The following is a 25,473-nucleotide window of genomic DNA, read 5'->3' as shown; positions in this document are numbered from 1 at the left end:
AAATTAAAATGACTGTTTCCTTCTTAATAGGAAGACACACTTAAACACGGCTGATATTTCAGTGTCGGAGTGGGAGCGCTGCATTGTTGGGGGTGCAGTTTTCAGGTATGACAGACTAAGACCTCAAGTACATGGACTAGTCACAGCAAAACAGGCAGTTCTCGCAAGGATTTGTCTCACATTTCTCCCTTAGATAGCAATCCAAAACAGGTTAACTAGTTAATGATCCTTCTGTTGGTTATTGCAGTGTGCACAAATTCACTTATATTCATATGGACTTGTCATATCCTCATGATGTTCCATTTACCAGTTTTTCTTGTAAAAAGAAATGCTTTGCTGCCCTAACTTGGTAGAATCTACGCAATCTTTGCAATGAAGTTACTGTAAAAAGCCCCTAGTCGCCGCATTCCGGCGTCTGTTTGGGTACACTGAAGGAGAATTTAGAATATCCAATTCATCTAACAAGCACGTCTTTTGGGACGTGTGGGAGGAAACCGGAACACCCTGAGGAAACCCACACAGACACGGGGAGAACGTGCAGACTCCGCACAGACAGTGACCCAAGCCGGGAATCGAACCTGGGACCCCGGTGCTGTGAAGCAACAGTGCTAACCACTGTACTCAAAATGTTGCGGTATCATCTCTTTGTGCAAGAAACGTAACCTTAAAAAAAGCCAATTACATAGATGCAAGGGGGAGAGCTGGCGAAGGCTGATTCGACAAAGAGACTAAAAAGTATGTAGGCAAATAAATAGTCATAAAAATATAAGGAAACAACTCTCAAAAATACATTCCATTGAAAAACGAGAGAGTCACCTGCGGCTTACTAAAGAAGGTTAAGGATAGCATTAGAGACTTCCGGTTGCGGCCATGCCTGAATAGGTTGCACGTTCGACAGCTCCCGCTGGGAACGGACTTTAGGGCTCTCCAGAGGGGCTCCAACAGCACTTGTTCGACGGCTTCCAGTGTGGGAAGGTGACAGCAAGGTCCCCCCGACAGTGTATCGATTGGACCAGGAGTGGCGCGGTGAAAAAAGGGATCTTGGTGCAGCGAAAAGTGAGAGGGAGAAAAAGCAAGATGGCGGCGGGTGGAGACCAAGCAGCATGGGCGCAGTGGTCGCAGGAGCAGCAGGAGTTTCTTAAATGCTGCTTTGAGGAGCTGAAGGCAGAAATGCTGGCGTCAATGAAGGTGGCGATTGAGAAGCTAGTGGAGACCCAGAGGGCCCAGGCGGGCAGCGATCTGGGAGGTACGACAAAAAGCCTCAGAGAACGAGGATGAGATCTTGGGCCTGGCGGTGAAGGTGGAGGCGCACGAGGCGCTGCACAAGAGGTGGGCGGAAAGATTGGAGGACCTGGAGAATAGGTCGAGGAGGAAGAATCTTCGGATTCTGGGTCTCCCTGAAGGGGTTGAGGGGCCCGATACCGGGGCATATGTGAGCACGATGCTCAATTCGCTGATGGGCGCGGGAGCTAGATGGGGCTCATCGGGTCCTGGCAAGGAAACCCAAGGCCAACGAGCCGCCAAGGGCTGTAGTGGTGAGGTTTCACCGCTTTATGGACAGAGAGAGTGTCTTGAGATGGGCCAAGAAAGAGCGGAGCAGCAGGTGGGAGAACACGGAGATCAGAATCTACCAGGACTGGAGTGCAAAGGTGGCCAAGAAGAGAGTTGGCTTTAATCGGGCCAAGGCGGTGCTCCATCGTAAGGGGGTGAAGTTCGGAATGCTGCAGCCAGCGCGACTGTGGGTCACATTCCAAGATCGGCACCACTATTTCGAAACGCCCGAGGCTTGGAGCTTTATACAGACTGAAAAGTTGGACTCAAATTGAGGGTCTGTGGTTCTGGGGGGGATGTCTGCTGTATATATGGTTTTAACCACGTGTAGGGAATGTTCCCTTGGTTGGGTGCTGGATGGGGATGGGTGAAGGGATTTGATGGGGAGGCTGTGGGAGAGTGTGGGCGTCGGTGTTGGAGGGAGGTGAGGCCCAGGGATGGGGGAATTGAGATAAGGCCGCAAAGGAGCTGTGCCAGAGGGGGCAGGGCCGGCTCAGGAAAGCGCGGGAAAGGGAAGGACAGCGGTGGGGGTCGGAGGAGCGCACACTGACTGAAGGGGAGGGGGGATTCCCACACTGGGGGGGGGGTTGATGGGAAGGCGGGAGAGGCCGGGGTCAGCAGACTTACGGGAGTGTTATGGGGGGAGCAAAAGAGCTAGATATGGAACTAGCGGGGGGAGGGGGGGATATAGGGTTGCTGCTGCATTGGCCAATGGGGAACTGGAAATAGGAGAGGTGGTCGGGGCGGGGGTCCGCCGCCTGGGGGACTGGAGGGTGCGGGAGGCACAGGCACGTGACTGGCCTAGAAAAAGAGACGGCTAGTCGGCGGGGGGGGGGAGGAGAGAGAGAGAGAGAGAGAGAGAGAGAGAGAGAGAGAGAGAGAGAGAGAGAGAGAGAGAGAGAGAGAGAGAGAGAGAGAGAGAGAGAGAGAGAGAGAGAGAGAGAGAGAGAGAGAGAGAGAGAGAGGAGGCCCCCCAATCCGGCTGATAACTTGGAATGTGAGAGGCCTAAATGGGCCGGTTAAGAGGGCCCGAGTGTTCGCGCACTTAAAGGGACTGAAGGCAGACGTGGTCATGCTTCAGGAGACACATTTGAAGGTGGCAGACCAGGTCAGGTTGAGAAAGGGATGGGTAGGACAGGTATTCCATTCGGGGCTGGATGCGAAGAACAGAGGGGTGGCAATACTGGTGGGGAAGCAGGTGTCGTTTGAGGCAAAGAATATTGTAGTGGATAATGGAGGTCGATATGTAATGGTGAGCGGTAGGTTGCAGGGGGTGTGGGTGGTGTTGGTAAACGTATACGCCCCGAACTGGGATGATGCCGGATTTATGAAGCGCATGCTGGGTCGGATTCCGGACCTGGAGGCAGGAAGCTTGATAATGGGTGGGGATTTCAACACAGTGTTGGACCCAGCATTAGATCGCTCCAGATCCAAGACGGGGAAGAGGCCGGCTGCGCCCAAGGTGCTTTGGGGGTTTATGGACCAGATGGGGGGAGTGGATCCATGGAGGTTTGCTAGGCCCCTGGCCAGGGAATTCTCATTCTTTTCCCATGTACATAGAGCCTACTCCCGGATAGATTTTTTTGTTTTGAGTAGGGCGCTAATCCCCAAAGTGGGAGGAACGGAGTATTCGGCCATAGCCATCTCAGACCACGCCCCGCACTGGGTGGAGCTGGAGTTAGGAGAGGAGAGGGACCAGTGTCCGCTGTGGCGTCTGGATGTGGGATTACTGGCAGATGAGGTGGTGTGCGGGAGGGTACGGGGGTGCATTGAGAGATACTTGGAGGCCAATGATAACGGAGAGGTGCAGGTGGCGGTAGTCTGGGAGGCGCTGAAGGCAGTAGTCAGGGGAGAGTTAATCTCCATTAGGGCCCACAGGGAGAAGAGAGAGGGCAGGGAGAGGTTGATGGGGGAGATCTTAAGGGTGGACAGGAGATATGCAGAGGCCCCCCGAGGAGGGGCTACTTAGGGAGCGGCGAAGCCTCCAGATGGAGTTTGACCTGTTGACCACAGGGGAAGCAGAGGCACAGTGGAGGAAAGCACAGGGGGCGACGTACGAGTATGGGGAGAAGGCGAGCCGGATGCTGGCACACCAGCTCCGTAAGAGGGTGGCAGCGAGGGAGATAGGTGGAGTTAAGGATAGCAGGGGGAATACGGTGCAGAGTGAGTAAATGAGGTATTTAAGGACTTCTACGAGGAGCTGTACAGATCTGAGCCCCCAGCGGGGGAAGAGGGGATGCAACGATTTTTGGATCAACTGAGGTTCCCGAGGGTGGAGGAGCAGGTGGTGGCTGGTTTAGGGGCGCCAATTGGGTTGGAGGAGCTGGTTAAAGGATTGGGGAACATGCAGGTGGGGAAGGCCCCAGGGCCAGATGGGTTCCCGGTCGTGTTTTTATAGGAAATATGTGGACCTGCTAGGCCCGTTGTTAGTGAGGACTTTCAATGAGGCAAGGGAGGGGGGGGGGAAACCTGCCCCCGACAACGTCCGGGGCACTGATCTCGCTGATTCTGAAGCGAGAGAAGGACCCACTGCAATGTGGGTCGTATAGACCGATCTCGCTCCTCAATGTGGATGCTAAGTTGCTGGCAAAATTGCTGGCTACGAGAATTGAGGACTGTGTCCCTGGGGTGATTCAGGAGGACCAGACGGGATTTGTCAAGGGCAGGCAGCTAAACACTAATGTGCGGAGGCTCCTCAACGTGATTATGATGCCATCGGTGGAGGTAGCGGCAGCTATGGACGCGGAGAAGGCCTTCGACCGGGTGGAGTGGGAGTATCTTTGGGAAGTGTTGCGGAGGTTTGGGTTCGGGGAGGGGTTTATCAGTTGGGTCAGGCTCCTATATAGAGCCCCGGTGGCGAGTGTGGCTACGAATCGGCGGAGGTCGGAGTACTTTCGGCTGTACTGAGGGACAAGGCAGGGGTGCCCCCTGTCCCCCTTGTTGTTTGCATTGGCAATCGAGCCTTTGGCCATGGCACTAAGGGAGTCCAGGAAATGGAGGGGGGTGGTTCGAGGGGGAGAGGAACACCGGGTGTCGCTGTATGCGGACGACATGTTGCTGTATGTGGCAGATCCAGTGGAGGGGATGGTGGAGGTCATGCGGATCCTAAGGGAGTTTGGGGACTTCTCGGGCTATAAGCTCAACGTAGGGAAAAGTGAGCTTTGTGGTGCATCCAGGGGACCAGGGAAGGGGGATAGACGACCTACCATTGAAGAGGGCGGAAAGGAAAGGAACTTTCGGTACTTGGGGATCCAGGTGGCTGGGAGCTGGGAGGGCCCTGCACAAGCTCAATTTGACGCAGTTGGTGGAGCAGATGGAGGAGGATTTCAAAAGATGGGATGTGCTGCCACTCTCGCTAGAGGGCAGGGTGCAGTCGGTTAAAATTATGGTCCTCCCGAGGTTTCTCTTTGTGTTCCAGTGCCTTCCCGTTATGATTACCAAGGCCTTTTTTAAATGGGTAGGTAGGAACATCATGGGTTTCGTGTGGGCAAATAAGACCCCGAGGGTAAGGAGGGTGTTTCTGGAGCGTAGCAGGGACAGGGAGGGCTGGCGCTGCCGAATCTGTGCGGCCACTATTGGGCAGCCAACGTGGCGATGATCTGTAAGTGGGTAATAGAGAGGGGGCGGCATGGAAGATGTTGGAGATGGCGTCCTGCAGGGACAGGAGCCTGAGGGCGCTGGTGACGGCACCGCTGCCGCTCTCGCCGACAAGGTACACGACGAGTCCGGTGGTGTCGGCAACGTTGAAGATCTGGGGGCAGTGGAGACATCATAGGGGCGAGGTGGGAGCCTCGGTTTGGTCCCCGATTGGGGAGAACCATGGGTTCGTCCCGGGAACGATGGATGGTGGGGTTCGGAGCTGGCATCGGGCAGGGATCAGAAGAATGGGGGACCCGTTTAAAGATGGGACGTTTGCGAGCCTAGGGGCGCTGGAGGAGACGTGTGGGTTACCCCTGGGAATTGCGTTCAGGTATATGCAAGTGAGGGCGTTTGTGAGGCGGCAGGTGAGGGAATTCCCGTTGCTCCCGGCACAGAGGATTCAGGACAGGGTGATTTCAGGTGTCTGGGTCGGAGAAGGCAAAGTTTTGGCGATCTAACAAGAGATGAAAGTAGAGGTGGTGGTTTCGGTAGAGGAGCTAAAGGGCAAGTGGGAGGAGCAGCTTGGGGAGGAGATTGGTGAGGGGCTGTGGGCTGATGCCCTGAGTAGGGTTAACTCCTCTTCCTCTTGCGCCAGGCTCAGCCGAATACAATTCAAGGTTACTCACAGAGCACATATGACAGGGGCGAGGTTGAGTAGGTTCTTTGGGGTGGAGGACAGATGTGGGAGGTGCTCGGGAAGCCCGGCGAATCACATCCACATATTCTGGTCGTTCCCGGCACTGGAGGGGTTTTGCTAGGACTATGTCCAAGGTAGTGAAAGTCCAGGTCAAGCCGAGTTGGGGGTTGGCACTATTTGGGGTAACGGACGCGCCGGGAGTGCAGGAGGCGAAATAGGCCGGTATCCTGGCCTTTGCGTCCCTGGTAGCCCGGCAGAGGATCTTGTTATTATGGAAGGACGCGAAGCCCCCCAGTGTGGAAGCCTGGATAAATGACATGGCAGGGTTCATTAAGCTGGAGAGGATAAAGTTTGCCTTGCGAGGGTCTGTGCAGGGGTTCTTCAGGCGGTGGCAACCGTTCCTAGACTATCTCGCGGAGCGTTCGGAGGAGGTCAGCAGCAGCAGCCTGGGGCGTCTCTGTCGGGGGGGGGTAGTTTCCCCAAGGGTACTTTTGAATGTTATATGGGGTGGTTAATATGTGGGAGAAACCCAATGTATCAGTAGTTTATTATTTTTGATTGTGGTGTTTGTGTTCTTTCCTCTTTTTGTTATGGGGCGGGGGGGGTTTGTTTGTTATAAAAATTGTTGGAAAAATTTGAATAAATATATATTTTTTTAAAAGGATAGCATTAGATTCAAAGAGGCTTACAATGTTGCAAAGAATAGCAGTAAGCCTGAGGAATTGGAGTGTTTTAGAAACCAGCAAAGGGTTACTAAAAAGTTGCTAAAAAGGGATAAATAGAATGAGTAAAGTAGCCAGGATTATAAAAACAGATTGTCGAGTGTGGCTAAAGGTCACTCGGAAACAGGCAGGATAAACTATGAGGAATAAGGAAATTGCAGAAACATTAAACAAATATTTTGTTGCATATCAGAAATAGATAAGAGATAAATAGATACCTCGGGGCGAATAAGAGGGAGGAAGTTACAGTAATTAATATCAACAGAGAAAAAGTATGAAAAAAAACAAGGGAATAAAATCCACCAAATCAGGGCCCGATAGCCTGCATTCTCGGGCTCTCAGATACTGCGCAGAAAGTTGGTGCAAAATTTCCTTGATTGCAGGATAGTCCAAGCAGATCGGAAGTTAGCAAATGGAACACTGCTATTCAAGAAAGGAGGCAGAGTGTCAATAGGGAACTACAAACAAGTTAGCCTGGCATCAGGCATTGGAAAAATGTGCTTAGAAAAGCAGAGTATAATTGAAACAATGTCAAGTCAAGCCGAGCCTTTACGAAAGGGAACCTTTGACAAACTTTGTGGGGTTTTTTGAGGATGTAACTAGTGGAGTAGATGTAGTATACTCAGACTTCAAAAACATTTGATAATGTGCCACACAAAAGATTAATACACAAGGTAAGAGTTCACAGAGTTGGGAGTGCTTATATTAGCATGGATAGAAGATTGTTTAACACACAAGGGTAGGCATAAATAGGCATTCTCAAGTTGGCAGGCTTTGACTTGTGGAGTGCTGTAAGGTAGCAATCTTGCTACCAATGTGAGACCACACCTAGAAGTGTGCGCAATTTTGGTCTCCATATTTAAGAAAGGAGACTTGCATTGGAGGCAGTACAAGCAAAGGTTCACTGAGTTGGCTCCTGGGATGAGAATGTTGTTCTATGATGAGAGGCTGAGTAAAGTGAATGCATGTTCTCAAGTTTTGAAGTATGAGACGTGATCTCATTGAAACGTTCAAGATTAGGAAAGAGCTTGACAGGATAGACACTGGGACACTTTCTCCTGGCTGGGAAATCTAGAAGGGGGCACAGTTTCAGAATAAGGGGTTGATCATTTAGGACTTAGACGAGTAGAAATGTCTTCACTCAAGGGCTATGAATCTAGAGGCAGCATGGTGGCACAGTGGTTAGCACTGCTGCCTCACGGCATCAAGGACCCGGGTTAAATTCCGGCGCTATGTCACTGTCTGTGTGGAGTTTACACATTCTCCCAGTGTCTGCTTGGGTCTCACCCCCACAACACAAAAAGATGTGCAGGGTAGGTGGATTGGCCAAGTTAAATTGCTCTTAATTGGAAAAAAAAGAATTGGGTACTCTAAATCTATTTAAAAATAAATAAAGGGCTATGAACCTTTGGAATTCCCTACCCCAGAGGGTGCACTATCACCTAATATACTAAAGGTGAGATAGACAGAATTTGGGTCTTTCAGGGGAAGTGTGTACAGGAAAATGGAGTTGAAGCCCCAAGGTCAGCCACGATCTCTCCCCAACAGATCCACTTTTTACTTAACTTGATCTCGTTCTAATCTTTTAAAAATTAATTCTGAAACTAACATTATTACTAACCTCTCTTTTATCTTCTCTTGCAGGCTTGCATATCCGAGGCCCTTGGAGACCTTTTGACCCGACCCGACCTGACCTCCGCGACCTGGAGGATCGGGCCCAAACCGGAAGCGAAGCCCCGACCTCGATTTAGAGCCGACCAGGACCTCTGAGCTCCCGACCCAGCCTAACTACCGACGCCAGCCGCTGGATCGCCCGGCCCAGTCCCCGGAGCACCCGACCCGACCCCTGACGGCAAGACCCGGGCCCAACGCGACCCCGAGAGACCCACCCAGCGACCCGACCCGGAGAGGCCCGCCCAACAACCCGACCTACCTGGTGATGGAAGAAAAATCCACATGGAGGCCCAACTGGGCCTACTTCAAGAACAGACCCCAGGAGCGCCCAGGGAGGGAACAGACCACGGGACCCAGCCCAACCTGCCTCAGGAAGCCCCTGCCCACAACCCAGGACCCCAGAAACAGCAGAGACTCCGCGCGAGGACCCGAACGCGCTGCAAGGTATTCCTGCGCCCACAGAACGCCGGGATCCATCCGGATCGCAAACTCGCCCCCCTAGCAACCCCTCTACCTCAACCAGCGCCCGGGACCCTGTCTGACGTGACCCCGGATATGTAAACAGCGCCCTGATCCCCGCCAGCGCCCTGGACCCCGCCAGACACAACCACCTACCTTCCACAAGGGCTGGCGTCTCCCATCGGATCCCAGGATCATCCAGCAGCAGTCGCCGACCGAGGAAGCGAGGGAAACGCGGGGGTCTGCAGGTTAGACTGAAGCAGCGCGGTTTCAAGACCCCTCTCCCCAGCATACTCCTGTCAAACGTCCAAGCCATCGAAAACAAGCTGGATGAACTTAACGCCAGACTTACCCCTCAGAGGGAAGAGACCGCTGTGTGCTCTGTTTCACAGAGACATGGCTCACCCCCGCCTCACCGGACTGTGCCACACACCCTGAAGGCTTCTCAATTTACCGGGCGGACCGCACGGCATCAGGCAAAGCGAAGAGTGGAGGGGTTTGCCTCCTCATCAACTCCTCCTGGTGTTTGGATGTGGCAACCCTGGCGACCTACTGCTCCCCAGACCTGGAATACCTGACCGTGAAGTGCCGCCCATACTATCTTCCAGTTCAGCCATTATCACAGCAGTCTACATCCCACCCCAGGCAGAAGTGAGGAAGGCGCTGGACGAACTGTACATAGTTATAAACAACTACGAAACCGAACACCCGGAGGCCTTGTTCATCGTGGCCGGAGACTTCAACAAGGCCAACCTTAAGAGTGTACTACCAAAATTCCACCAGCACATCTCCTGTCCCACCAGGGACGACAACACTCTTAACCACTGCTACTCAAAAATCTAGGGCGCCTACCGTCCCATCCCCCGACCGCACTTTGGGAAATCAGACCATAAGACGGTGCTCCTTCTCCCGGCATACAAGCAGAAACTCAAGCGGGAGAATCCAGCCAAGAAGGTTGTGCAGTGCTGGTCCGAGGAGACAGAAGAGCTCTTACGTGGCTGCTTAGAGACAGTGGACTGACCCATATTTAAGAACTCAGCGACCAACTTAAATGAGTATGCCACCACCGTCACAGACTTCATCAGCAAACGTGTGGACGACTGCGTGCCAAAGAAAGCAGTACGTGCGTTCCCCAACCGGAAACCATATCTCAATATAAATGATTTGGAGGAAAATGTAACTGGTCTGATTAGTAAGTTTGCAGACGACACAAAGGTTGGTGGAATTGCGGATAGCGATGAGGACTGTCGGAGGATACAGCAGGATTTAGATTGTCTGGAGACTTGGGCGGAGAGATGGCAGATGGAGTTTAATCCGGACAAATGTGAGGTAATGCATTTTGGAAGGTCTAATGCAGGTAGGGAATATACAGTGAATGGTAGAACCCTCAAGAGTAGTGAAAGTCAAAGAGATCTAGGAGTACAGGTCCACAGGTCATTGAAAGGGGCAACACAGGTGGAGAAGGTAGTCAAGAAGGCATACGGCATGCTTGCCTTCATTGGCCGGGCATGGAGTATAAGAATTGGCAAGTCATGTTGCAGCTGTATAGAACCTTAGTTAGGCCACACTTGGAGTATAGTGTTCAATTCTGGTCGCCACACCACCAGAAGGATGTGGAGGCTTTAGAGAGGGTGCAGAAGAGATTTACCAGAATGTTGCCTGGCATGGAGGGCATTAGCTATGAGGAGCGATTGAATAAACTCGGTTTGTTCTCACTGGAACGAAGGAGGTTGAGGGGCGACCTGATAGAGGTATACAAAATTATGAGGGGCATAGACAGAGTGGATAGTCAGAGGCTTTTCCCCAGGGTAGAGGGGTCAATTACTAGGGGGCATAGGTTTAAGGTGAGAGGGGCAAGGTTTAGAGTAGATGTGCGAGGCAAGTTTTTTTACGCAGAGGGTAGTGGGTGCCTGGAACTCGCTACCGGAGGAGGTAGTGGAAGCAGGGACGATAGGGACATTTAAGGGGCATCTTGACAAATATATGAATAGGATGGGAATAGAAGGATACGGACCCAGGAAGTGTAGAAGATTGTAGTTTAGTCGGGCAGCATGGTCGGCACGGGCTGGGAGGGCCGAAGGGCCTGTTCCTGTGCTGTACATTTCTTTGTTCTTTGTTCAATCGCGAGATTGACTCCTTACTGAAGGACAGGTCTGAGGCGTTCACGCCAGGGGACCCTGACCTATACAAGAAATCCAGGTACGACCTCCGCAAAGCCATCCGGAATGCCAAGAGAGAATATCAAACCCAGCTAGAGTCACAGACAGACTCTCGGCAGTTGTGGCAAGGACTAAACAACATAACGGGCTACAAAGCGAAGCTGAGCAGTATCTCTGGCAGCAGCGCACCCCTCCCCGATGAATTCAATGCATTCTATGCTCGGTTCGAGCAGGTCAACAACAATCCGCTGGCGAGTGCCCCAACAGCCCATAATTCACCCATACCCACCATCACAGCTTCCGAAGTCAGATCAGCCTTCCTGAAAGTGAACCCTCGGAAGGAGACGGGCCTGGACGGGATCCCTGGTCGTGCACTCAGAGCCTGCGCAGACCAGCTGGCAGAGGTATTCGCAGACATCTTTAACCTGTCCCCACTCCGAGGTCCCCACCTGCTTCAAGACAACCATATCGGTACCAAAGAACAACCAGGCAACGTGCCTCAATGACTACCGTCCGGTGGCCCGGACTTCAGTCATAATGAAGTGCTTTGAGAGGTTGATCATGAAGCGCATCACCTCCACTCTCAGAACGCCTTGATCCACTGCAATTCGCATATCGTTGCAACCGGTCCACATCAGACGCCATTTCCCTGGCCCAACACTCATCCCTAGAGCACCTCGAAAACAAGGACTCCGATATCAGACTCCTATTTATTGACTACAGCTCCGCCTTCAACACCATAATCCCAGCTAAGCTCATATCAAAGCTCCAAAACCTAGGACTTGGCTCTCCACTCTGCAAATGGATCCTCGATTTCCTGACCAACAGACCACAATCAGCAAGAATGAACAACAACACCTCCTCCACAATAGTCCTCAACACCGGGGCCCCGCAAGGCTGCGTACTTAGCCCCCTACTCTACTCCCTGTACACACAGGACTGCGTGGCAAAATTTGGTTCCAACACCATCTACAAGTTTGCTGACGATACGACCATAGTGGGCCGGATCTCGAATAACGACGAGTCAGAATACAGGTGGGAGATAGGGAACCTAGTGGAGTGGTGTAGCGACAACAATCTCTCCCTCAATGCCAGCAAAACTAAAGAGCTGGTCATTGACTTCAGGAAGCAAAGTACTGTACACACCCCTGTCAGCATCAACGGGGCCAAGGTGGAGATGGTTAGCAGTTTCAAATTCCTAGGGGTGCACATCTCCAAAAATCTGTCTTGGTCCACCCACGTCGACGCTACCACCAAGAAAACACAATAGCGCCTATGCTTCCTCAGGAAACTAAGGAAATTCGGCATGTCCACATTAACCTTCACCAACTTTTACAGATACACCATAGAAAGCATCCTATCGGGCTGCATCACAGCCTGGTATGGCAACTGCTCGGCCCAGGACCGCAAGAAACTTCAGAGAGTCGTGAACACAGCCCAGTCCATCACACGAACCTGCCTCCCATCCATTGACTCCATCTACACCTCCCGCTGCCTGGGGAAAGCGGGCAGCATAATCAAAGATCCCTCCCACCGGCTCACTCACTCTTCCAACTTCTTCCATCAGGCAGGAGATACAGAAGTCTGAGAACACGCACGAACAGACTCAAAAACAGCTTCTTCCCCACTGTCACCAGACTCCTGAATGACCCTCTTATGGACTGACCTCATTAACACTACACCCTGTCTGCTTCACCCGATGCCAGTGTTTATGTAGTTACATTGTATATGTTGTGTTGCCCTGTTATGTATTTTCTTTTATTCCCTTTTCTTCCCATGTACTTAATGATCTGTTGAGCTGCTCGCAGAAAAATACTTTTCACTGTCCCTCAGTACACGTGACAATAAACAAATCCAATCCAATACTGAACAGTGGAGCAGGCACAACGAGTCGAATATCTTCTGCTCCTATTTCTTCCTGCCCATCACATAATCCTACTTTACTGGAGCACACAAGGGCTGTGGAATGAAATACCAGAATCAAGGAGCCAGCTGCAATTAAGTAAAACAACCTGAATATGCGTACATCCCAATCTAAAGGTCATACAAAATAAAATATACAACACATCTGGTAAATGAGTGACGTGTACTATTTCTAAAGAACCATCATGCATTACCATTGACTACAACCAGATTTCCCATTGGAATACAAGAGAGTGTAGCAGCCCCATCTTCGCACAGGAAGTGACTGTATTGTAGTCTATAGAGACCTTCATTCTTCCATTTCGCAGGCATTTGGGAACTCTTCAGTCTGGTACCCTACAAAAATACACAAAGAATTTTTTTTGCAAGTTATTTTCATTCCTTTGAGAGTTCGGAGTAAAAGTTCTAGCGAATGTGGTGAGCAAGTGACACACGCTCAGGGCTCAACCAGTATAGGAGGGAATTGTACACGGGTAACCTGGGTGACTTTTCCTGAAGGCAAGGGCTTGGCTTTCCTTTGACATCTCCATCTCCATTCACATTATACCCGAGACCGGGGACTTGCCATGCGTTAAACAGAAGATGCTCCACATATTGCCATTTCATGAGACAGCCAGAAGCACTACACAGTACTACTATGTGGTCCATCTTAATTAGTAGCTTAAAGATTTTATGTTTGTCACAAGATAAATTACCCTCCACCTAGCCTCGAGCCGGCCAACACTTTTAAGGTTGGGACTAACCGGATTCTGCCATGTATACCCAAAGAGCAGTGGTTGTGTTCAATATATAAAAAAGTGCCTTTGATAACTAGAAAGTTATTCCACCAGTGATTTCCACCTAAATCAAATGAAGGGGGTGATCGTACTTTGTCAGATTTAAAGAGACCATTCAACCCACCATGCCTATGTTTGGCACAGCTATCCAATTAATGTTACCTGCTTTTTCCTTGCACTGTAATTTATTTCATTTAATGTATATATTCAATTTTCTTTTCAATGTTACTGCAGCTATCCATCCTTTATCACTCCCAATGTGTTCCTAAAATAGTACGCTAAACAAAAATCATTTTACCATAGAATACACGCAACAAGGGTGGGTCACATTAACTTTTACATTAAAAATCTACTGGCTGCTTTGAATATAACTGCTCCAACAATTCTCTTACTAACTCACTAACTTTTACTGACCCACTAGCCTTTCTACTTACCTTCTTCCTGCTCGGCCTTCCCTCCCCTTCACCCTCCTGCTCGGCCTTCCCTCTCCTCACCCGTCCCTCCCCTCACCCTCCTGCTCGCCCTTCCCTCCCCTCACCCTCCTGCTCGCACTTCCCTCCCCTCACCCTCCTGCTCGCCCTTCCCTACCCTCACCCTCCTGCTGGCCCTTCCCTCCCCTCACCCTCCTGCTGGCCCTTCCCTCCCCTCCCCCTCCTGCTGGCCCTTCCCTCCCCTCCCCCTCCTGCTCGCCCTTCCCTCCCCTCACCCTCCTGCTGGCCCTTCCCTCCCCTCACCCTCCTGCTCGCCCTTCCCTCCCCTCACCCTCCTGCTCGCCCTTCCCTCCCCTCACCCTCCTGCTGGCCCTTCCCTCCCCTCACCCTCCTGCTCGGCCTTCCCTCCTCTCACCCTCCTGCTCGCCCTTCCCTCCCCTCACCCTCCTGCTGGCCCTTCCCTCCCCTCACCCTCTTGCTCGCCCTTCCCTCCCCTCACCCTCCTGCTCGCCTTTCCCTCCCCTCACCCTCCTGCTGGCCATTCCCTCTCCTCACCCTCCTGCTGGCCATTCCCTCTCCTCACCCTCTTGCTCGCCCTTCCCTCCTCTCACCCTCACCCTCCTGCTCGCCCTTCCCTCTCCTTACCATCCTGCTCGCCCTTCCCTCCCCTCACCCTCCTGCTCGCCCTTCCCTCTCCTCACCCTCTTGCTCGCCCTTCCCTCCCCTCACCCTCACCCTCCTGCTCGCCTTTCCCTCCCCTCACCCTCCTGCTCGCCTTTCCCTCCCCTCACCCTTCCCTTTCCTCACCCTCTTGCTCGCCCTTCCCTCCCCTCACCCTCACCCTCCTGCTCGCCCTTCCCTCTCCTCACCCTCCTGCTCGCCCTTCCCTCCCCTCACCCTCCTTCTCGCCTTTCCCTCCCCTCACCCTTCCCTTTCCTCACCCTCTTGCTCGGCCTTCCCTCCCCTCACCCTCCTGCTCGCCTTTCCCTCCCCTCACCCTCCCCTCTCCTGATCACCCAGCTTCCCTCTATAAATTAATTTAGATTATGTTTTTATAAAGAATAAAAACAATATCATTGGGCAGCACGGTAGCATAGCGGTTATCACTGTGGCTTCACAGTGCCAGGGTCCCAGGTTCGATCCCCTGCTGGGTCGCTGTGCGGAGTCTGCACGTTCTCCCCGTGTCTGCGTGGGTTTCCTCCGGTTGCTCGGGTTTCCTCCCACAGTCCAATGATGTGCGGGTTAGGTGGATAGGCCATGTTAAATTGCACTTAGTGTCCAAAAAGAATAGAAGGGGTTATTGGGTTAGGGGGATAGGGTGGAAGTGAGGTTTTGGATGGGTCGGTGCAGACTCGACGGCCGAATGGCCTCATTCTGCATTGTATGTTCTATTCTCTGTCTAAACTTACTGAATGAACAAATAGGGCCAAAGGAAGCCATCTTAGAAGTAACAGTTTCCTGAGAGCAATCCTTCTCTATATTGTGGAGATGCCGGCGTTGGACTGGGGCAAGTACAGCAAGAAGTCTTACAACACCAGGTTAAAGTCCAATAGGTTTGTTTCAAATCAGTAGCTTTCAGAGCGCAGCTCCTTCCTCAGGTGAATGATGAGGTAGATTCCAGAAACATTTATATAGACAAAGTCAAAGATGCAAAACAATACTTTGAATGTGAGCATTTGCAGGTAATTAAGTCTTTACAGAGCCAGAGAAAGGGGTAACCCCAGGTTAAGGTGGTGTGAATTGTCTCAAGCCAGGACAGTCCCCGGAGCAGAGAAACTACGACATCTTTTTCACCGCCTTCAACACGTCATCAATGAAGATGAACAAGGTCATCCCCACACCTCCACGACTTGCTTTCAAACAACCACGCAACCTCAAACAAACCATTGTTTGCAGCAAACTACCCAGCCTTCAGAACAGCGACCATGACACTACACAACCCTGCCATGGCAATCTCTGCAAGACCCGCCAGATCATTGACATGGATATCCCCATTACACGTGAGAACTCCACCCACCAGGTACGTGGTACATACTCGTGCGACTCGGTCAACATTGTCTACCTCATACGCTGCAGGAAACAATTTAAGGGCAGCACAGTAGCATTGTGGATAGCACAATTGCTTCACAGCTCCAGGGTCCCAGGTTCGATTCCGGCTTGGTTCACTGTCTGTGTGGAGTCTGCACGTCCTCCCCGTGTCTGCGTGGGTTTCCTCCGGGTGGTCCGGTTTCCTCCCACAGTCCAAAGATGTGCAGGTTAGGTGAATTGGCCAATGATAAATTGCCCTTAATGTCCAAAATTGCCCTTGGTGTTGGGTGGAGGTGTTGAGTTTGGGTAGGGTGCTCTTTCCAAGAGCCGGTGCAGACTCAGGGGGCCGAATGGCCTCCTTCTGCACTGTAAATTCAATGATAATCTATTATTAATCTAGGACAAAGGTTCGGCACAACATCGTGGGCCGAAGGGCCTGTTCTGTGCTGTATTTTCTATGCTCTATGTTCTATGTTCTATGTCCCGTAGCGTGGTACATTGGCGAGACCTTGCAGACGCTGCGACAACGGATGAACGGACATCCAGTGACAATCGCCAGGCAGGAATGTTCCCTTCCAGTCGGGGAACACTTCAGCAGTCGAGGGCATTCAGCCTCTGATCTCCAGGTAAGCGTTCTCCAAGGCGGCCTTCAGGACGCGCGACAACGCAGAAACGCCGAGCAGAAACCTGTAGTCAAGTTCCGCACACGAGTACGGCCTCAACCGGGACCTTAGATTCATGTCTCATTACATTCACCCCCCCACCATCTGGCCTGGGCTTGCAAAATCCTACCAACTGTCCTGGCTTGAGACAAGTCACACCTCCTTAACCTGGGGTTACCCCCCTCTCTAGAACATAGAACATTACAGCGCAGTACAGGCCCTTCGGCCCTCGATGTTGCGCCGACCTGTGAAACCCATCTACACTATTCCCTTACCGTCCATGTGTCTATCCAATGACCATTTGAATGTCCTTAGTGTTGGCGAGTCCACTACTGTTGCAGGCAGGGCATTCCACGCCCTTACTACTCTCTGAGTAAAGAACCTACCTCTGACATCTGTCCTATATCTATCTCCCCTCAATTTAAAGCTATGTCCCCTCGTGTTAGACATCACCATCCGAGGATAAAGGCTCTCACTGTCCACCCTATCCAATCCTCTGATCATCTTGGATGCCTCAATTAAGTCACCTCTTAACCTTCTTCTCTCTAACGAAAACAGCCTCAAGTCCCTCAGCCTTTCCTCATAAGATCTTCCCTCCATACCAGGCAACATTGTGGTAAATCTCCTCTGCACCCTTTCCAATGCTTCCACATCCTTCCTATAATGCGGCAACCAGGATTGCACGCAATACTCCAAATGCGGCAGTACCAGAGTGTTGTATAGCTGCAACATGACGGCTCCGAAACTCAATCCCTCTACCAATAAAAGCAAACACACCGTACGCCTTCTTAACAACCCTCTCAACCTGGGTGGCAACTTTCAGGGATCTATGTACATGGACACCAAGATCTCTGCTCATCCACACTGCCAAGAATCTTACCATCAGCCCAGTACTCTGTCTTCCTGTTATTCCTTCCAAAATGAATCACCTCACTTTTCTGCATTAAACTCCATTTGCCACCTCTCAGCCCAGCGCTGCAGCTTATCTATGTCCCTCTGTAACTTGTAACATCCTTCCGCACTGTCCACAACTCCACCGACTTTAGTGTCATCTGCAAATTTACTCACCCATCCTTCTACGTCCTCCTCCAGGTCATTTATAAAAATGACAAACAGCAGTGGCCCCAAAACAGATCCTTGTGGTACACCACTAGTAACTGGACTCCAGTCTGAACATTTCCCATCAACCACCACCCTTTGTCTTCTTCCAGCTAGCCAATTTCTGATCCAAACTGCTGAATCACCCTCAATCCCATGCCTCCATATTTTCTGCAGTAGCCTACCGTGGGGAACCTTATCAAACGCTTTACTGAAATCCATATACACCTTTACACCATATACTGCTTTATCCTCATCCACCTGTTTGGCCACCTTCTCAAAGAACTCAATAAGGTTTGTGAGGCACGACCTACCCTTCACAAAACCGTGTTGACTATCTCTAATCAAACTATTCCTTTCCAGATGATTATACATCCTATCTCTTATAAACCTTTCCAAGATTTTGCCCACAACAGAAGTAAGGCTCACTGGTCTATAGTTACCGGGGTTGTCTCTACTCCCCTTCTTGAACAAGGGGACTCTGAACTCTGGCTCTGTAAAGACTTAATTATCTGCAAATGCTTGCATTCAAAGAATCGTCTTGCATCTTTGACTTTGTCTCCCACCTTTTCATTCACCTGAGGAAAGAGCAGTGCTCTGAAAGCTAGTGTTTGAAACAAACCTGTTGGACTTTAACCTGGTGTTGTAAGACTTCTTACTTCTCTATATTGTTATACTGAATGAGTCGGGTAGCCAGAAACTGGTGATTTTGAAAGTTAGACTCCAGTTAATTTTAATTGAAGACTTTAAATGACTCGTTAGTTAATTTAAAAGGCTTGGCTGAATTGAAATTCTTTATACAACACTGTAATTTTGAAAAACTACAAACTTCTGTTAAGCTGAACATAATTATTGCATGTACCTTACAACAATGCAAAACTATGTATTGAAACATATGCCAGTGACATCAGGTTGCAAGCAGTGTGCCTTGACTATGACAATGTAATCCAGGATCAAGAAAAGAACAGGCATTAGTCACCTTTTATAAGTAGTTATATATTATGTTACCTTTTTTAAGTCTTTACATTTAAGTTAGATCTCTAAAATCTATCACTGGTTATTTATTCCAAAACTATTAATTCATTAGCAGTTTAATCACAGGATTTATTTTTAAACTTTCACAAATTACTCTGTCTGCCCCTAAAGGGATTTTATGTTAAAGATTAACACAAAGCCGTCTTACATATTTTGTTAAAATGCATATGCTGCAAAGAATGCATTCAAATGTAACAATTAGGTACAGGGACAGTGACGAGCTGCAAAATCAAAGTGTATACACATTATACAAACATGTGTCGGAAATCATATTAAGAAAAGACATTGAAAACAGTTCATTGTTATATCAAGATTCACCATGCACAAAGGCCAAGACCAATTAAGCAGAATTAAATAATGGCGGTCAAAGGATGACAAGACCCAATCTGATCTGCAACCCCCCACCCTAACTCCCTGCACTCTCTATATACACACACACCAATACCGCACACAAACACACCCCGAGGGAAGAGGGTAGTAAAGAAAATATAAAATAAAAGGATAAGGGATCTCCAGATTCAGGTCTTCAAGTTAGTTTTTTCGCAAGGTTAGGCCTTCAGTTGGGTTCTCTCTTTTCCTTCAGCTTCACCGAGACAGCAGGCCACTGGCAGCAGAGAGAGGGAGAAACCCTCTTCCTTCCGGGGTTCAAAAACTTCTGCTGGTTTTCTCTCGCAAAGTTGTCTACCTTTTTGTAGATTCACAATCTTTTCAAGTTTACAGCAAACTGGTTTTAGAACAATAAAGCAGTTCTTTCAACAAGGGACAGCACGCTCCTGCCCCTTCCCAGGTCTAAACACTTCAACCAAGCTCTCAAGAAAACATCACACAGGAACCAATCACTGATTGTTCTCAGGCAGAACACTGTTCCTAGCCAACCCACCGGTATGCAGCCAATCAATCAAACCGACTTCCTCCAAACCGGGTTCCTACCATTCATTCTGTGCCACTGGGTCTGGTTTCTCTTCTCCAAAACCTGGGAACACAATGTCCTGATAAGCAGGCTGCTTCAGCTTGGGTTTTCTGCTTAAAGGCAGGTTCCGATTATGGGTCCATGATCCAAAAATAAAATAAAGGAAATAAGGAAATAAACAGGAAGGGCTCTTGCATCACAAAGATCTGAATATGTAGTTATCTTTCTGACAGTACTTCATTTAACTTCTGCACTAGGCTAAAAAGATTGTTTAAAAAGATCAGAATTAAGTTTTTGTAGTCAATGGCTCCATCTAGTGGAACAAACTTTGGCCATTCTGCAGTAAGTTTATCATTCGTGACTCAAAACAGATTTAAACAGCATTTCAAAAAAATATTTATCTAAAATTCTTACACCCTCTCATTCATCACGCCTCTTGCTCCCACCGAGGGCTGAGTGAAGGCAAGCACGGCAGAGGAAAAGGCAAAGGTTTTGGAGAGGAAGTGGCAAGCGGGAGTTCAGGGTTGAAATTGGTGAGGGAGGTTCGGGATGAAGCCAGGGGGAAACAGCAAGGAGAAGGGAGTGGGAGAGAGAAGTGCGAGGGAGGGAGCAGGAAAGGGAAGCATGTGCAATAACCACACACAAAAATGGAGACAGCGCGAGTCAGAAACATGCGCTAAAATAAAAGCACTTCATTTCCTACATTTCCGCAAAGAGTGCGAAGAGAGCCAGGAGTTTACAGGAAGTGTAGCTGACTGGGAGCAGAGTCGGAGGGCGGAGATCTAGTTAGTCCACAGCAGCTATATTCTGTAAGGTAAGAGGGGATGGAGGCTAGGCCAGTTACATGCTCCTCCTGTAGGATGTGGGTGGTGAGGGATACCACCGGTGTCCCCACTGACTATACCTGTGGGAAGTGCACCCAACTTCAGCTCCTCAAAGACCGTGTTAGGGAACTGGAGCTGAAGCTGGATGAACTTCGGATCATCCGGGAGGCAGAGGGCGTGATTGAGAAGAGTTACAGGGAGGTAACCACACCCAAGGTACAGGACAAGAATAGCTGGGTTACAGTCAGGGGGAAAAAAACAAACAAGCAGACAGTGCAGGGATCCCTCGTGGCCGTTCCCCTTCAAAACAAGTATACCGTTTTGGATGCTGTTGGGGGGGATGACCTACCGGGGGAAGGCCCTAGCGGTCAGGTCTCTGGCACGGAGTCTGGCTCTGGGGCTCAGAAGGGAAGGGGGGAGAATAGAAAAGCAATAGTTGTAGGAGATTCAATGGTTAGGGGAATAGATAGGAGATTCTGTGGTCGCGAGCGAGACTCCCGGAAGGTATGTTGCCTCCCGGGTGCCAGGGCCAGGGATGTCTCGGATCGTGTCTTCAGGATCCTTAAGGGGGAGGGTGAGCAGCCAGAAGTCGTGGTGCACATTGGTACCAACGACATAGGTAGGAAAAGGGGTGTGGAGGTAATAAACAAGTTTAGGGAGTTAGGCTGGAAGTTGAAAGCCAGGACAGACAGAGTTGTCATCTCTGGTTTGTTGCCGGTGCCACGTGATAGCGAGGCTAGGAATAGGGAGAGTGCAGCTGAACACGTGGCTGCAGGAATGGTGTAGGAGGGAGGGCTTCAGGTATTTGGATAATTGGAGCGCATTCTGGGGAAGGTGGGACCTGTCCAAGCAGGACGGGTTGCATCTGAACCAGAGGGGCACCAATATCCTGGGAGGGAGGTTTGCTAGTACTCTTCGGGAGGGTTTAAACTAATTTGGCAGGGGAATGGGAACCGGATTTGTAGTCCAGCAACTAAGGTAGCCGATATTCAGGACGCCAAAGCGTGTAATGAGGCAGTGGGGAAGGGAACACTGACAAAGGAGAGTATTTGCAGGCACGGAGATGGGTTGAAGTGTGTATACTTCAACGCAAGAAGCATCAGGAATAAGGTGGGTGAACTTAAGGCATGGATCGGTACTTGAGACTACGATGTGGTGGCCATCACGGAAACTTGGATAGAAGAGGGGCAGAAATGGTTGTTGGAGGTCCCTGGTTATCGATGTTTCAATAAGATTAGGGAGGGTGGTAAAAGAGGTGGGGGGGTGGCATTATTAATTAGAGATAGTATAACAGCTGCAGAAAGGCAGTTCGATGAGTATCACCCTATTGAGGTAGTATGGGTTGAAGTCAGAAATAGGAAAGGAGCAGTCACCTTGTTAGGAGTTTTCTATAGGCCCCCCAATAGTAGCAGGGATGTGGAGGAACAGATTGGGAAACAGATTTTGGAAAGGTGCAGAAGTCACAGGGTAGTAGTCATGGGTGACTTTAACTTCCCAAATATTGAGTGGAAACTCTTTAGATCAAATTGTTTGGATGGGGTGGTGTTTGTGCAGTGTGTCCAGGAAGCTTTTCTAACACAGTATGTAGATTGTCCGACCAGAGGAGGGGCAATATTGGATTTAGTACTTGGTAATGAACCAGGGCAAGTGATAGATTTGTTAGTGGGGGAGCATTTTGGAGATAGTGACCACAATTCTGTGACTTTCATTTTAGTAATGGAGAGGGATAGGTACGTGCAACAGGGCAAGGTTTACAATTGGGGGAAGGGTAAATACGATGTTGTCAGACAAGAATTGAAGTGCATAAGTTGGGAACATAGGCTGGCAGGGAAGGACACAAGTGAAATGTGGAACTTGTTCAAGGAACAGGTGCTACGTGTCCTTGATATGTATGTCCCTGTCAGGCAGGGAAGAGATGGTCGAGTGAGGGAACCATGGTTGACAAGAGAGGTTGAATGTCTTGTTAAGAGGAAAAAGGTGACTTATGTAAGGCTGAGGAAACAAGGTTCAGACAGGGCATTGGAGGGATACAAGATAGCCAGGAGGGAACTGAAGAAAGGGATTAGGAGAGCTAAGAGAGGGCATGAACAATCTTTGGCGGGTAGGATCAAGGAAAACCCCAAGGCCTTTTACACACATGTGAGAAATATGAGAATGACTAGAGCAAGGGTAGGTCCAATCAAGGACAGTAGCGGGAGATTGTGTATTGAGTCTGAAGAGATAGGAGAGGTCTTGAATGAGTACTTTTCTTCTGTATTTACAAATGAGAGGGGCGATATTGTTGGAGAGGACTGTGTGAAACAGATTGGTAAGCTCGAGGAAATACTTGTTAGGAAGGAAGATGTGTTGGGCATTTTGAAAAACTTGAGGATAGACAAGTCCCCCGGGCCTGACGGGATATATCCAAGGATTCTATGGGAAGCAAGAGATGAAATTGCAGAGCCGTTGGCAATTATCTTTTCATCCTCACTGTCAACAGGGGTGGTACCAGGGGATTGGAGGGTGGCGAATGTCGTGCCCCTGTTCAAAAAAGGAACTAGGGATAACCCTGGGAATTACAGGCCAGTTAGTCTTACTTCGGTGGTAGGCAAAGTAATGGAAAGGGTACTGAAGGATAGGATTTCTGAGCATCTGGAAAGACACTGCTTGATTAGGGATAGTCAGCACGGATTTGTGAAGGGTAGGTCTTGCCTAACAAATCTTATTGAATTCTTTGAGGAGGTGACCAAGCATGTGGATGAAGGTAACGCAGTGGATGTAGTGTACATGGATTTTAGTAAGGCATTTGATAAAGTTCCCCATGGTAGGCTTATGCAGAAAGTAAGGAGGCATGGGATAGTGAGAAATTTGGCCAGTTGGATAACAAACTGGCTAACCGATAGAAGTCAGAGAGTGGTGGTGGATGGCAAATATTCAGCCTGGATCCCAGTTACCAGTGGCGTACCGCAGGGATCAGTTCTGGGTCCTCTGCTGTTTGTGATTTTCATTAATGACTTGGATGAGGGAGTTGAAGGGTGGGTCAGTAAATTTGCAGACGATACAAAGATTGGTGGAGTTGTGGATAGTAAGGAGGGTTGTTGTCGGCTGCAAAGAGACATAGATAGGATGCAGAGCTGGGCTGAGAAGTGGCAGATGGAGTTTAACCCTGAAAAGTGTGAGGTTGTCCATTTTGGAAGGACAAATATGAATGCGGAATACAGGGTTAACGGTAGAGTTCTTGGCAATGTGGAGGAGCAGAGAGACCTTGGGGTCTATGTTCATACATCTTTGAAAGTTGCCACTCAAGTGGATAGAGCTGTGAAGAAGGCCTATGGTGTGCTCGCGTTCATTAACAGAGGGATTGAATTTAAGAGCCTTGAGGTGATGATGCAGCTGTACAAAACTTTGGTAAGGCCACATTTGGAGTACTGTGTACAGTTCTGGTCGCCTCATTTTAGGAAGGATGTGGAAGCTCTGGAAAAGTTGCAAAGAAGATTTACCAGGATGTTGCCTGGAATGGAGAGTAGGTCTTACGAGGAAAGGTTGAGGGTGCTAGGCCTTTTCTCATTAGAGCGGAGAAGGATGAGGGGCGACTTGATAGAGGTTTATAAGATGATCAGGGGAATAGATAGAGTAGACAGTCAGAGACTTTTTCCCCGGGTGGAACACACCATTACAAGGGGACATAAATTTAAGGTGAAAGGTGGAAGATATAGGAGGGATATCAGAGGTAGGTTCTTTACCCAGAGAGTAGTGGGGGCATGGAATGCACTGCCTGTGGAAGTAGTTGAGTCGGAAACATTAGGGACCTTCAAGCAGCTATTGGATAGGTACATGGATTACGGTAAAATGATATAGTGTAGATTTATTTGTTCTTAAGGGCAGCACGGTAGCATTGTGGATAGCACAATTGCTTCACAGCTCCATGGTCCCAGGTTCGATTCCGGCTTGGGTCATTGTCTGTGCGGAGTCTGCACGTCCTCCCCGTGTCTGCGTGGGTTTCCTCCGGGTGCTCCGGTTTCCTCCCACAGTCCAAAGATGTGCGGGTTAGGTGAATTGGACAATGATAAATTGCCCTTAATGTCCAAATTGCCCTTGGTGTTGGGTGGAGGTGTTGAGTTTGGGTAGGGGGCTCTTTCCAAGAGCCGGTGCAGACTCAAAGGGCCGAATGGCCTCCTTCTGCACTGTAAATTCAATGATAATCTATGATTAATCTAGGACAAAGGTTCGGCACAACATCGGGGGCCGAAGGGCCTGTTCTGTGCTGTATTTTCTATGTTCTATTAGAACACCATTAAACAAATATTAAATCTGCTTCCACCACTTTCAGATTCAATATTCCAGTACAATTTTCTGTATAAAAAATGTCACTGTGTCTACTAAAACCAGTTGCTCTTTATTTATTCTAACAAAACCTTTCAAAACTTAAGAGGTCTACTGCACAGAAAAGGCCCTTCAGCTCTGCGGCAGTCATAAACAACCAGCTAACTATTCTAATCCCATTTCCCAGCACTTGGCCCGTGGTCTTGTCTGCCCTGGGATCGCAAGTGCACATCTAAATACTTCATAAATGTTATTAAGGTCTCTGCCTCCACCCGCCTTTCAGGCAGTAAGTTCCAGACTCCTACCACCTTCTGGGTGAAAAGGTTTTCCCTCACATCCCCTCTAAACCTCCTGCCCCTTACCTTAAATCTCTGCCCCCTGGTCTTTGATCCCTCCACCAAGGGGAAAGGTTTCTCCCTATCTCTGTCCCTCATAATTTTATACATCTCAATCATGTCCCCCCTCAGTCTCCTCTGCTCCAAGGAAAACAACCCCAGTCTATCCAATCTTTCTTCATAACGAACACTCTCCAGCCCAGGCAACATCCTGGTAAATATCCTCTGCACCCTTGCTAGCCCATCCCTCCTATAATGTGGAATCCAGAACTGTGCACAATACCCTAGCTACGGTCTAACCAACATTT

The 25,473-nt window shown here is 49.7% G+C and overlaps 1 protein-coding gene across 2 annotated transcripts in view; it reads right to left on the bottom strand.

Annotated features, from left to right (window-relative positions):
* fbxo7 (F-box protein 7) overlaps positions 1–25,473 on the bottom strand; it is a 79,495-nt gene that overhangs the window by 28,683 nt on the left and 25,339 nt on the right. For both annotated transcript variants that reach the window (XM_072485391.1, XM_072485390.1), the window contains exon 4: positions 12,959–13,100. In XM_072485391.1, the coding sequence (XP_072341492.1) occupies positions 12,959–13,100 (142 nt within the window). The remainder of the gene's footprint in view (positions 1–12,958; positions 13,101–25,473) is intronic.

Source organism: Scyliorhinus torazame, chromosome 19, assembly GCF_047496885.1.
Source record: "Scyliorhinus torazame isolate Kashiwa2021f chromosome 19, sScyTor2.1, whole genome shotgun sequence".
In the NCBI taxonomy this organism is placed as follows: domain Eukaryota; kingdom Metazoa; phylum Chordata; class Chondrichthyes; order Carcharhiniformes; family Scyliorhinidae; genus Scyliorhinus; species Scyliorhinus torazame.
This window is presented reverse-complemented; position numbering and strand designations above follow the sequence as displayed.